Here is a 13,341-nt window from a genome sequence, read left to right as displayed (position 1 = left end):
AATCCTTTTCGGTAAATAAATAAATAATTGGAGGTGGTGTGTGGGTCGTGGAACCCTTTTCGGTAAATAAATAAACACATTATTAGAAATTCACAAAGACAGAAATGCCGGTGATTCCATTTATTTTGGATCCTTTTCACTTCGGTCAATAACGTTTGGATCGAGGAGATCGAAGGTGGAACGACGGTGTAGCTCCTTACAAACACTGTATACACACCTTAAATGACGGTAAATAGACACCCGATTTTTGAAGGACTACCATTTGAAAAATAAAACCTCAATCAAAAATCGGCTCGAGTAAAATTTTCTAAATATCTCGAAGTGTTTAATTCCGAAGTCTCGTTTCTCGACATTCAAAACTGAAGGACAAGTATTGAAAATACTGCACGCGGTTTTTCGGCCGCTGCACAGCAACGGGTGGTTGCTAGGCAACGAAATTCAAACGCACACTTTCCCAGTATATATTCCACCTGTTGGCAAAATTTCATCGAAATCGGTTTGCTGGTTCGTGCTGTGGAGCCTCGCGTTGCAGACACACACACACACACACACACACACACACACACACACACACACACACACACACACACACACACACACACACACACACACACACACCACTGCAAAACATGACAATAAGGGATAAGGGATATCTCATATATATATATATATATATATATATATATATATATATATATATATATATATATATATATATATATATATATTGAATCCAACAAGCCGGTAGGCGACATGGGTGGTCGCTATATAATTGCATACGAGTAAAACAGTTTTTGACGGATCGGGCTGAAAATTTTTGACAAAGAGGTTGATTATCGTGCGCATAAAAGCGCAGAAGCTGATTTTTGAAAAAAAAAATATATAAATATTTTTCGGATTTTTTCAAAAATTTCAAAGTCCCGTTGCTAGGCAACGGTGGCGTCCATAGCAACGGTGCTCAAAAGAATACAACTAGATCCTGGTATGAACCTACCAGTCAAGTTTCATCAAAATCGGTTGATTCCTCTGGCCTCCAGAGCTGTCCATTACATACAAACAAACTAACAGATGGAAAACCTGAGAATAACGGTCGTCTTGCGACCACCCGACAGACAGACAGACATAAAAACACATGTGACCAACCAATATACTTGAGAAATCTTTGATTTTCACAAGTAATCAATAAAGAAGTAAATAAAATCCATTCATTTATTACCTCTGCCACTGTGGATGGAAGTAATGTCCCCCCCTCCCCCCCCCAATCTGTTGGGATTTGCTAGATATCCCTTATTGTCGGGTTTTCCGTGTGTGTGTGTGTGTGTGTGTGTGTGTGTGTGTGTGTGTGTGTGTGTGTGTGTGTGTGTGTGTGTGTGTGTGTGTGTGTGTGTGTGTGTGTGTGTGTGTGTGTGTGTGCAACGCAAGGCTCCACAGCACAAACCAGCAAACCAATTTCGATGAAACTTGGCGATCAGGTCCCATATGCGCTGGGAATGTGCGCGTTTGAGTTTCGTTGCCAAGCAACCACCCGTTGCAATGCAGCGGCCGAAAAACCGCATTCACTATTTTCAATACTTGTCCTACAGTTTTGAATGTGGAGAAACGAGAATTCGGAATTAAACACTTCGAGATATTTCGAAAATTTTACTCGAGCCGATTTTTGATTTAGGTTTTATTTTTCAAATGGTAGTCCTTCAAAAATAGGGTATCTATTTACCGTCATTTTTTATGAGGAGTGCCAGTTGGCAAAATACGCAATAGGAAAAATCTTTCCAGGCAGAGGAACAATTGTATGTGAACCAATACGTCTTGACAATGAATCTTCGTCGGTGGATCGGTCAGAATGAAAAGCATCGCATCCAGCGCTTCACTCCTAGCGGATCCCTCGTCGCCTACCGGTTTGTCTGTCTGTTTGTTTGTTTGTGAAGAAAATATCTCAAAAATTTACGGATAGATGCGTATGAAATTTGGTGTCGAGCTTGGGAATGCGACACAGCCAAAATTATTAAATTTTGGTGAAGATCACTTTCATCAAAATCAGGAATCACTGCTCACCTTCATTCTTTCATTTCTCTTTTTCCCCCACCTTTGGAATAAACTACCACACACTCTTCAATCCCATTCTTCCCTCCGGGCCTTCAAAACAGCTGTTCACCACCATCACCTCTTATCTTCCCCCATCCAAAACCATGATCTTTTCTACCTCCGTTAATCCACCCCAAACCCACCTCCTTCAAATTCCCTGCTTTCCTTCCTGAAAGTCCCTGTAATGTCCATCTCGTATACCCCATGTTCCCCACCCCATCCCTCTCCCTTCCACAGATCTCCTAATGTATCTGTTCCCCACTGTTTTGTCCTTCCCTCTCCCACCCCTCTTGTTTCCTGCTCCTCTTGTTGTGCATTGTGTGTTAGCTCTCATACGAGCCTTGACAATGTATACAAAAAAAAAAAATGCTCCGAGAATTTTTGAGGTGATTTTTCACCATTGAGAGGTGCATCATTGTCAAGTTGGTGCATTACTGTTGGTGCATCATTGTCAAGAATCCCAACTGTGACGTTGATGCGGTGCCCCCTTCTAGGTTAGGGTGACGTTGATGCAATGCCCCCTCGAGGTTAGAGCAGGAGTAATTTTTTTTAGGGTGGCGGTGATAGCTCTTCGACTGTCGAAAGACACTGTGGAATCACTAATGTCCAGCAGCTAATGATAGCGGTAAGGACACCCAACTGAACGTCCTTCCGATGGACAGCACACTCATTGACGTAACACCATACCTGCTAAACAACAATCTGACAGTTTCTACTCAGGGTTGGAATCAAACCTGACTCGTTAGCAAAAAGATAAGTGCACCATCCTGTCGGAAATATTCCAATAAAAACTTCAAAGTAACATTCTGCGAGTAGTCCACCATTGAGGCTTTAAAATTTCACATTTGTCAACACATCATTAACAGTGTAATGGTAAATGAAATGCAATTATCGTTAAGTGCCAGATTACATCCTTCAGGAACAAAGTAACTTTGAATGCAAGATGAAAAAAAAAATCAAAACAAATATCAATAAACGAGGATTTTCTTATTAACGACAAGGCAGCTTGGACTGATAAAATTCGATGGTGTTATGAATGAGATGAAGTGTTTTGACTTTATCTTTTGACTGTGTATTCATTCAAGTAGAGGAAAACAATATTATAAACAAACAGTTTAAAAACACATACATTGCCTGCCCTGAATAAAATGAACATCTGTAATTGAAAACGAACTTAATTTTCACGAAACTGTGATACGAACACAATCAAATAGATGACATATATTAGTATCTGGTTGCATGTCCTTTGGTACCCAGTACTTGAACCCATGAATGTATCACATCAATGGCATTCTGTATCACAGACTGATCCGGATGGTTGATTTTGGTGCAGCTCTTGGGGATTACTTGGCAGAGTTCGGCTTTTCGACAACTCCGGATCAATATGTTCACAGACCTGATCGATGGTGTTCAAGCCCTTGTTCAATGGTGTCTGGGGAAGAAGCTGCAGCTCACTCTGTCCCTCTGTTCCAGGTAGAGGTGGGTGGTTCCTGATTTATGGCATGTGGCACCATCCTCTTCCAGTAAGTGTGTTCTGTCCTGCAAAATGTCTTGCTGGTATAACGTTAATGGGGTTTATTGTATACCAGCAAGGCAGTTTGCAGTATCGAACACATTTAGTGCAGAAAGATGGGGGCACATGCAAGAAATCCAGAACCACATCGACTTGCAAGAGACAGAGTGAGCTGCAGCTTTTTCTCTGGACACCACAGAGTCCTGACTTGAATGCCATCGATCACGTCTTGAGACATATGGACCAGGAACTGATGAAAAGCCAACCTCTTCATGCCAAAGTGATGATTTGTATGGAGGAGAGCTTGGGTATGTGACATGGCCAAAGTTCAATGACCAAATATGCAACACACAAGAGCTTGACACAGTGCTGGATTAACCATTAGGCAGACAAGGCATGTGCCTTAGGGCCAGCCAAAAATTTGGGCCAAAAATTATTTTCACATTAAATATTTGTCTTTTTTTTGTATTAAATATTTTGTTATTGAATCAGTTCATCTTTTGTCTGGGGTCCATTTCCATGAGCGCGAGATCTAATTTAAAATTTTCAGGCCATTCTCTAAAACTTCAAAATGTGCCTTAGGGCCAGCCAAGGCTTAATCTGGCACTGGCTTGACACTATGGTTGAAAGTCATACTTGATTTCAAAGAGCTGAAACAAAATCTCCACTACATTTGGCAACAAAAGGATCAATGTGTAATGGAGAATCTAATGCATTTGACACGTTTATGGGTTCAAGAAATGAAAGATGCAAAAAGACATGGTAACAGAGACAAATATATGTAATCCATTTCATTGTGTTCACATCAGGTCAGGCCAGGTCAGGTCAGGTCAGGTATGGGAGCATGCGCCAGAGCAGCGCGTTGCTGCATCCACTTTCTACCAGTACTCCAGGGGCCTCCGTCTGGCCATCCACGAGGCAAATGTCTAGCCCATCCCCCTCTCCTTAAGATGCCACTCAAGCTGCTGCAATGATGAGGCACGTGGTCAGCCCATTGGCCCCCTCCACTCACAGTGCTCCCTCGGTGAGAGAATCTGGTGAGCAGCATCAACATCAGGAAAACGAGCCAGATGTCCATGCAGACACAGCTAATGCTCATGGACTATGCAGGTAACAAACCTCATTTGAATCCCTCTCAGCAACTGCTCATTGGACATAAAGTCCAACCAGCGACAGCAAAGGATTCTCCTAAGAGACCTGGTAGCAAAGTATTTAAGTCTCCATCTCAGATCCCTGGTCAGAGCCCAAATCTAACATCCATAGAGCAAGATGGGAAGCACCAAGGACCTGAAGACTCCAACATTCATCCTTATGCACAGGTACCGACAGCGCCACACCCCATGATACAGTGAATCCAGGACTCCCCAGGCCCAACACAGACGTCTATTAACCTCTGGCTCACAGCCAGCAGAGACATGAATATCATTAACAAGGAAAGTGAATCCCTCCATGACCTCAACATCCTCACCACAAACAGGTACAGACAATATATCAGTATCCAAAAATGTCATTGAAAGCCTGGATCTTGGTTTTGACCCAGGAAACCCATAATCCCAGTGGCTCCGACTCCTCATTCAGCACCTCAAGGGCCCCCAAAAGGATATCCAGTCTCTGCAAAGATGACTACATCATCTACGAAATCAAAGTCAGAGATCTTGACATTTCCAAATAAAGCACTGTACTTATCTCTCCAACATCCTCCCCAGAATCCAGTCCATACAAGCGCTGGAAAGTGTGGGGGCCAGTATATACCCCTGATGAACTCCAGTCACGACTGGAAATAAGTCTGAAATGGAATCAACACATCTCAAAGCATTCTCAGTACCAGCTTATAGTTCAGACATCAGATTGATCAGTTTTGGTGCAACCCTACGAAGACCAAGAATCCTCCAGAGGGCATCCCAAATCAAACACTTCACAGAGATCAACATAGGCTGCCAGTAGCCCCTGCCGAAACTCTCGGCTGCACTGAGTGAGAACTCAAAGGGCAAGGATATGATCAATAGTTGACCTCTTTGGTGTAAAGCCTGACTGCTCTGGGTGCTGGTGCTCAAGCAGATGGTGATGAACCCGAACAAGAATTATCCAAGCAAAGACCTTGCCCAGCACTGAGAGCAGCGTCACCCCTTGGTAGTTGTTGCAGTTCTGGTAATCATCCTTCCCTTTCCAGAGAGGGACAACAAAGCCCCTCTTACAGTCAGTTGGGTTGATGCCTATGCTCCAGGCAGAGCACAGAACTGCATGCAACATGAGAACATCATTTCCACCAGTCTTGAGAAGTTCAGCAGGGATGCCACAGATCCCAGGAGCTTCACCCTATTTCAACCGGTTCACTGCCAACTGTTTCCACAAACGAAGGTTGATAGTTTATTGGAGGGTCATCAATAGGGATAGTAACACCCCTGACATCCAACGTAACAGCAGGTGGATCAGCCTATTGCAGCCGCTCAAATAACCGACCCAGCTGGCCTTCAATTCGGACTCCTCTTTCAAGAGCCAACCACCCTCCGCTTTAACTGCAGTACACTGAGGGATGGGATTGGATGAACGCAATGCACGAATTCCCCTGTAAGCAGGACGAGAATCACTTGACCGCAGGTAAAGCTCTACCCCCTCACAGATTCCTTGCACATAGGCCTCCTTGTCCATCCTCAGTGCAAGTACAGTTTTATGCCTCAACTCCCTGGACAGCTCAGCTCTGCCATTACGTCTGGCTCCGCGACCCTGGTGAGTGGTAACCAGTGTCCCTTGAGAGACAAATTTTTATTCGCCCGACGGTGAGTTCCAAGACATCTCCCGGCAACATCAAAGATGGTTGTCTTGAAGACACTCCACAACTTTTCAGGATTCCCCAAAGTACCCAGACCCCCAAATCCCCACTCAGCCTATTTGCAAACTCCCCAGCTACCCTCTTATCTTTGAACTTGCCAATATCCAGTCGAGGCAGGGATGGTACCATTCTCCTGTATTAAGGATGCAAGTTCAGAGATGTAACCACAAGACTCTCGTCAGTATTGAAGAACCAAGCAGTCCGGTCGACCCTGCAGTTCTTTGTCATCCTCCAGTGACCCTCACTGAGCACATGGTCAATCTCCTTTGCCACACCACCAGCGTTGGAATACCAAGTCCAGCGATGAACCTGTGGGCGCTGAAACCATGAACTAGCCACCCAAAGTCCATGACTTCTTGCAAAGTCAAGGAAGTACAGTTCCCACAATAGGGTCCCGTGACCGTTTTTCTGGGACCAAGGTTTGAAGGTTGATTTTAGTCAATTTGAGGGTGCTGATTAAAATGAGCTGGGGTGAACCTCGTGAAAATGTGGGCTGACTCGGCCAGATGCGAAAATACAAAATGGCCACCATGCTACTTCCAGTATATCAAAAATTGCATATCTTTGGTTCTACATATCCGATTTTTTTATGATTTTTGGGTCAAAACATATGTTTTGAAGGTCAATGATGTCATATATTACCATTCCAGATTGTTGTATTTAAGGGTTAAGTCACAAAATATGAAATATAACTTTTTGGGGGCCAAATCCAAGATTGTCGTCGAGTAACATCTGGAAAATAGTAAAAAATCAATTTTCTTCTCATAATATTATTGGCAGTGAATCTTTTCATCCAAGTAAATGTTTGTTTATATGTGGGAGTGCACAACAAATTGAGACAAGAAGAGAAGGACGCAATCATTGTCTTTATTTTCAGAAGATGATGTGTACATAATATCAATTTCTCAACTTTTACACTGTTAAGGTAGGTTGTACCATTATTTTGTATGTCCCTCCTGTACTTTATCTAGAACAGTAATATGATGAAAGAATATCAACATTCCTTCATTTTGTCTCGAGAGCAACAGTGTTTCAATGGAAAAATGAAATAAAACATGAATTATTATCTGAATTCCCGGCAATTGACGCTTTCCCGGTAAGTATTCTTGTAATTTGCATTGACCAAAGTTTGATGTACTGTCCAAACTGTCTTTTATCTAAGACAGTCATAATAAAATAATATTAACATCTCTTATACTTTGACTGTGGTAATGTTTTTACAGTTGTTCATTAAATGAAATGAAATCTCCATTGAAACACATAAATGTAATCCTTCAGTCACTATCTGAGTCGCTAGCTACAGTCACAAACTTCATCATTACTTTCAGCCTCATCATCGTGCAACAATGTCTCTTCTTGTTCAACCGAGTCATGTAAACTTGTTGGCAGTGCATCATGGGTATACCTCACTGACTCACATCTACCGTCTTTCATTGTCCATCCATGGTTGGTGGGATTTGGGGGTGCATCCGGCTTGTCATAGTTTAGTTGAATGTAAACGTGGTAATTAACTCGCGTCACATGCAGATTGTGAGAATCTGGATCTGGTGGGATCCGGGACGTGGACTTGTTTTTCATCTGACCCCACTTCCATGCTCTGGCTTCACCTAACGTTTTACTGATTGTGCCATTATAGATGTGTCTAATATTGAATGTGGCCATTTGCTGAAGCACCTCTTGTGTCACTGGAAGTGTTTTGCCAACATCTTTCAAAAGATTGCGTGCCTCCTGAGTTCCTGTTCCTTTTTCATAAACTGTGTTTTTCCCATGTCCATAGAAGCCAGATGTTGTATCAGATCCACTATGGATGTGTAATGGGATTAATATTTCAGCTACATCATCAGAGCAAAGGTCTCTGCAGCTGATGATTTTGTCTTTCCGTTTGATAGCAAGGGTGCCCTCCAGTTGATGTGCAACATATGCAGAAAGAATCACTACATCTGTGTCCTCGGCATCAATCACGACTGTCTCCATTTTTCCTTCTTTTCGGATTTGCGAATAGATGAACAGCATTGTGTCCGCCTCAATGTGACTACATTCAAATTATTCCTTCCTTTTTCCGGAGGAGATGTTCCAACAATTTTGCCTGATGGAGTACACAAAGTCAATTTCCCTATGATTCTTTACAAGCTTGGTGAACTCATCCTTTAGAAACTTTTGCAGCCTTTGTTTGTTTGCATGATTGCTGAACAGCACCTGGAAGTTCTTTGTGGCAGGAAACCTATCTGATGTTTCCATATACACATTTCTGGACCCATCTCTATATGCTGTCGTGGATTTACGACGCTCATGCTCAATGTCTTTGATGGAGTTTTCCACACCATCGGCATCATTTACAAAAACAATCTGGCTTGCATTTGGAAGCCTTCTGCGAATAACGGAAAAAAATCTTTTCAGCATAATCTCCCCACGTGAGGGCAGACCCATCAGCTTTCTCATGATCTTCTGCAGTTGGGGTCGCAAATCTCCACAGGAAACCCATATCGACTCGGGCAATGTACTGATCTGGAAAAGGTTCGACAGGCTGCATGTTTCATTTCTCAACTAACTTTGATTTTTGCACTTTCTTCATGGTCCCGTTGATGTTGAATTTGGGTAAACACTCATCTGTCACGCGAAATTCCATCACCTGTGCGAGGGTAAACTTCTCTTCACCAGATTCTGCCAGCCAAATTAACGATGCCATTGCTCTGTTTTCCATAGCATCTGTCTTTGTCACTTTGCCTGAGACTGAATCCCTAGTTACAGGAGGTTTGCTGAAAGTGTATCTTGAACATCTGTGTATAGTTGCATCAAATGGTGTGTTCTGTGAAAACATTCGTTCTCTGAAGAATTGAGTCACTCTTGTTTCACCATCTTCGTGAGCACTTTCAAAATCACGTACCAGGCCACCTGAGGCGACAACACCGGATACCAGAGCTCTCAGTTGTGGTTTATCCAAGTCAAATGGGTCACAGTCAAACTCAGTGATGCAACTGTCTAGGTCTTGGACAACCTGTTCGTCAATCTTCAGACGACTGGGGGTATTCTCAATATGCTTCAGAGCAGAGGTCTTCATCTGTGCCAGTGTGTGAAGAGCTGCCCTTACTCTGTTGACTGAGTTCACATGTATGTGTTTCAATGGAGATTTCATTTCATTTAATTTACAACTGTAAAAACATTGCCACAGTCAAAATATAAGAGATGTTAATATTATTTTATTATGACTGTCTTAGATAAAAGACAGTTTGGACAGTACATCAAACTTTGGTCAATGCAAATTACAAGAATACTTACCGGGAAAGCGTCAATTGCCGGGAATTCAGATAATCAATTCATGTTTTATTTCAACTTTCCATTGAAACACTGTTGCTCTACAGACAAAATGAAGGAATGTTGATATTCTTTCATCATATTACTGTTCTAGATAAAGTACAGGAGGGACATACAAAATAATGGTATAACCTACCTGAACAGTGTAAAAGTTGAGAAATTGATATTATGTACACATCATGTTCTGAAAATAAAGACAATGATTGCGTCCTTCTCTTCTTGTCTCAATTTGTTGTGCACTCCCACATATAAGCAAACATTTACTTGCATGAAAAGATTCACTGCCAAAAATATTATGAGAAGAAAATTGATTTTTTTACTATTTTCCAGATGTTACTCGACGACAATCTTGGATTTGGCCCCCGAAAAGTTATATTTCATATTTTGTGACTTAACCCTTAAATATAACAATCTGGAATGGTAATATATGACATCCTTGACCTTCAAAACATATTTTGACCCAAAAATCATAAAAATCGGATATGTATAACCAAAGAAATGTAATTTTTGATATACTGGAAGTAGCATGGCGGCCATTTTGAATTTTCGCATCTGGCCCAGTTCGCCCACATTTTCACGAGGTTCACTCTAGCTCATTTTAATCAGCATTCTCAAATTGACTAAAATCAACCTTCAAACCTTGGTCCCAGAAAAACGGCCGCGGGACCCTATTGTGGGAACTCTACTACTTGGTGCTATTCTGGTTCACAGTTCCAGACCCATGGAGACCAACACACGTTCCATAACCATCCCTATCAGTTCCAGTAGATGCAGTGAAATCTCCCAAGACAAGAAGAGTATCTCGCCTGGGGCACTGATCAACCACAGACTTGTGCCTGGCATATAATGCGTCCTTCATGGTGACATCACTCGCCTCAGTTGGTGCATATACAGAGACCAGTGAAACAACACATAAGGAGTGATGAATCATTAGTCTTATAATACGCTCGTTGACTGGTATAACATCAATTATCATTGAAATCAGCTTTTTGGACACAGTGACAGCAACTCTTTGGTCATGGTAAAGAGTGACCAGACCAATAGTAGGTGTAACCACCCGCCATAATCTCACCACTATCTGGTCTCCAAACGTTAGGGAGAGCTGCAATACCAATGTTCAAACGCTTGAGCTCAGATGATAACAGAGACAGGTGATCATCCTCTCTTTGGGATAGGACATTCTAGACACCCACCCGAAGGGACCGCCTCAAGTTAACCCAAGGAGACCGCCGTCTGGTGGACAACAACTCAGTACCACCCCAACACACACTACTGCAATCTAACCCGGGAAGGTTACCCCGTGGTTTTCCTCCTATCATCAAAGAGTGGGGGTCCCGAAGGCTTTGCCCCAATCCAGTCATCCGGTGAGCTGCCCTGCGAAGCGCAGCTGCACAGGAGGTACTCCCACAGAGTGGGTTTTCAATTTTCTTTGTGTTTTTCTTGTGTTTTGTGGAGTGAAGGGTTTTGCAGTGGCCAGAGTGCAACTCTTGCCACAAACCTCCTCAAAAAAGTAACCCACCTGCAGGACGACGTCCGCAGACACAGTTGGGCATGAGATGTAGATGGCTGTTGGCTCACAAGGAGCTCCTCTGCCCTTTGATAGGTTTTGTTTTTAATCCTGCTGGGTGTCCATTTCCACACATCCTTTGCACCAGAAAACTTGTGTATATCAGAGATCCTTAAAATGTACTTTTTTTCAATCAGGGTTGTTCATTTCATTCTGGCAGGGCATTGTGAGTGGTAAACATTGTAAATGCAACAAGGCAATTCCTTTTGAAAAATAACTCACAGGTGGTCCATCTATCCCCGGTACACCTGGAAGACCTGATTTCCCAGTCGGACCCTGTAAAGCAGAGAAGAAAAAAAAAGTTGGCATTGAGGAAAAATGGGTAAATCGATACTGCGTACACACAATATGATCAAAAGTAATAGGACATGCTGAGTGGTTTGGTGATTGAATGAGTGAGGCATTGTAGTATTTTTCTCATTGGCATTTCTTTGATTCCCGTGGTTGCTCAACAAAAATTTCCATCCATTATGACACAGTCACAACTTATCCAGGATTCGTTCTTCGCCATGGAAACAGTTACTTGTTGCGAGCGCCCTATTGCTCTCTTAATAATATGCCTCCATAACCACAAATAGGACAGTAATTAAATAAATATCACAGGAGATAAATTCACAACTGTTTGTTAAATTTATATTAGGGTGTTGGTCTCGTTTTGGCAGCATGCATAGCTCGACCCTCACGAATATTGTACCATATTTAGTTGATCATAGCAGGTATAATATTCCACCATGCCACATTTTAAGACCTGATCTGCCAATAATCTTTCCATTTCTTCTCCGCTTTAAAGAAAATACCCAAAGTTGACAGTGTAAGTCTCAGATTGACGGGAATGTCACAAACCTTTGGCATGAAATACCCATTTAATACTAAAGGTCAGTCAACTTCTTTCCTCGTGGCATATTGATTCATTCCAGCCGAATATCAAAGCTGCTGCACACCGATATAAAATTATTATTGCTTTGATGTGTCAGAAAAATATGCAAGTGCAAGTTGGGAGGATTCATTTCAAATTTGAGTGTGCTGTTCCAATATAATCTTTGAAATGTGGTGGAGTGAGAGGCGATATTCTTGACCAAGCATTGGATTGCTCATGTCTCAAGACGTGGACGTTTCTGTGGCTGAGAACCAATCCGGGAAAGGTCATCACTCCATTTCAGGGTGTGGAAACTTCTGCTCATCAGCCATGTGAATTGAGTGAGAGCAATGAAACGAGGCTTTCACACACTCCACCAAAAAGCTGCTCCGTTGGTAATACAATATAGTGTATATTATATAAAGCATATGTGAGGTTGTGCCTCCATTTTTATCTCAGTTTGTCTCTGGATCAAGTTAGCTCTCTGGTCAATCAAGTCATTGTGACGTAACAAATTTCCATTCAGAATAACTACTATTGCATGGCTTGGGAAATAAGCAACACTGCAATCGGGATAAAGATAGTTTTCTTAATTAAGTAAGTGCAGCCTCATTACTTACAATCACTGGTTTTAAAAAAAAAAATTGCAGAATCTACTTCGTTGTGTGTTGGACCCCCTCTGGCCTGATTGATGACCGCACGTTGTTACATCAATTCCACAAGATGACAAATGATGTGTTGTCATACTTAGTACCACTTTTTTTTAAAAAAGAAGGATGAGTGCAGTAAGATGAGGAGGATGGCAGATTGGGAAAGGCCTGGGCACAATCATATAACACCTCCCGAATATGGTTGTTTGAAACGTCATTTAGAGATTGTAGTGACAGTGAGGGTGCACATGCAAAGTCAAATTGCACCCGATGGATGGGAGGTAGCATTCTAATTTTGTAACATCTCCTGTATGCCCACCCAAGTAGTACAGTATAACATAAAAGCATGGAATTGGTTGGTTACAATCGTAATATTTACCATGTGAGAGGTGTGAAGTGGGGATATCAGCCCAAAGGAGGGAGCAGGACTTCATTGAGCCATTGGAACAGTCCTTGCAACCATGGCAAAATTATATTGGCAAAGTTCGAATTTACTGCGGAAGCACTTGACACGGAGGAGGATACCGAGTC

At 42.3% G+C, this 13,341-nt stretch overlaps 1 protein-coding gene across 3 annotated transcripts in view; it reads right to left on the bottom strand.

The window, feature by feature from the left end:
• LOC147012783 (uncharacterized) overlaps nucleotides 1-13,341 on the bottom strand; it is a 416,846-nt gene that overhangs the window by 235,142 nt on the left and 168,363 nt on the right. For all 3 annotated transcript variants that reach the window (XM_085853969.1, XM_085853968.1, XM_085853966.1), the window contains one exon: nucleotides 11,527-11,580. In XM_085853969.1, the coding sequence (XP_085710095.1) occupies nucleotides 11,527-11,580 (54 nt within the window). The remainder of the gene's footprint in view (nucleotides 1-11,526; nucleotides 11,581-13,341) is intronic.

This window comes from Eptatretus burgeri, chromosome 14 (genome assembly GCF_056783735.1).
Source record: "Eptatretus burgeri isolate ZD-2024b chromosome 14, Ebu_testis_v1, whole genome shotgun sequence".
NCBI classification, from domain to species: domain Eukaryota; kingdom Metazoa; phylum Chordata; class Myxini; order Myxiniformes; family Myxinidae; genus Eptatretus; species Eptatretus burgeri.
The sequence above is the reverse complement of the archived record's forward strand: the minus strand, read 5'-3'. Positions and strand labels throughout refer to the sequence as shown.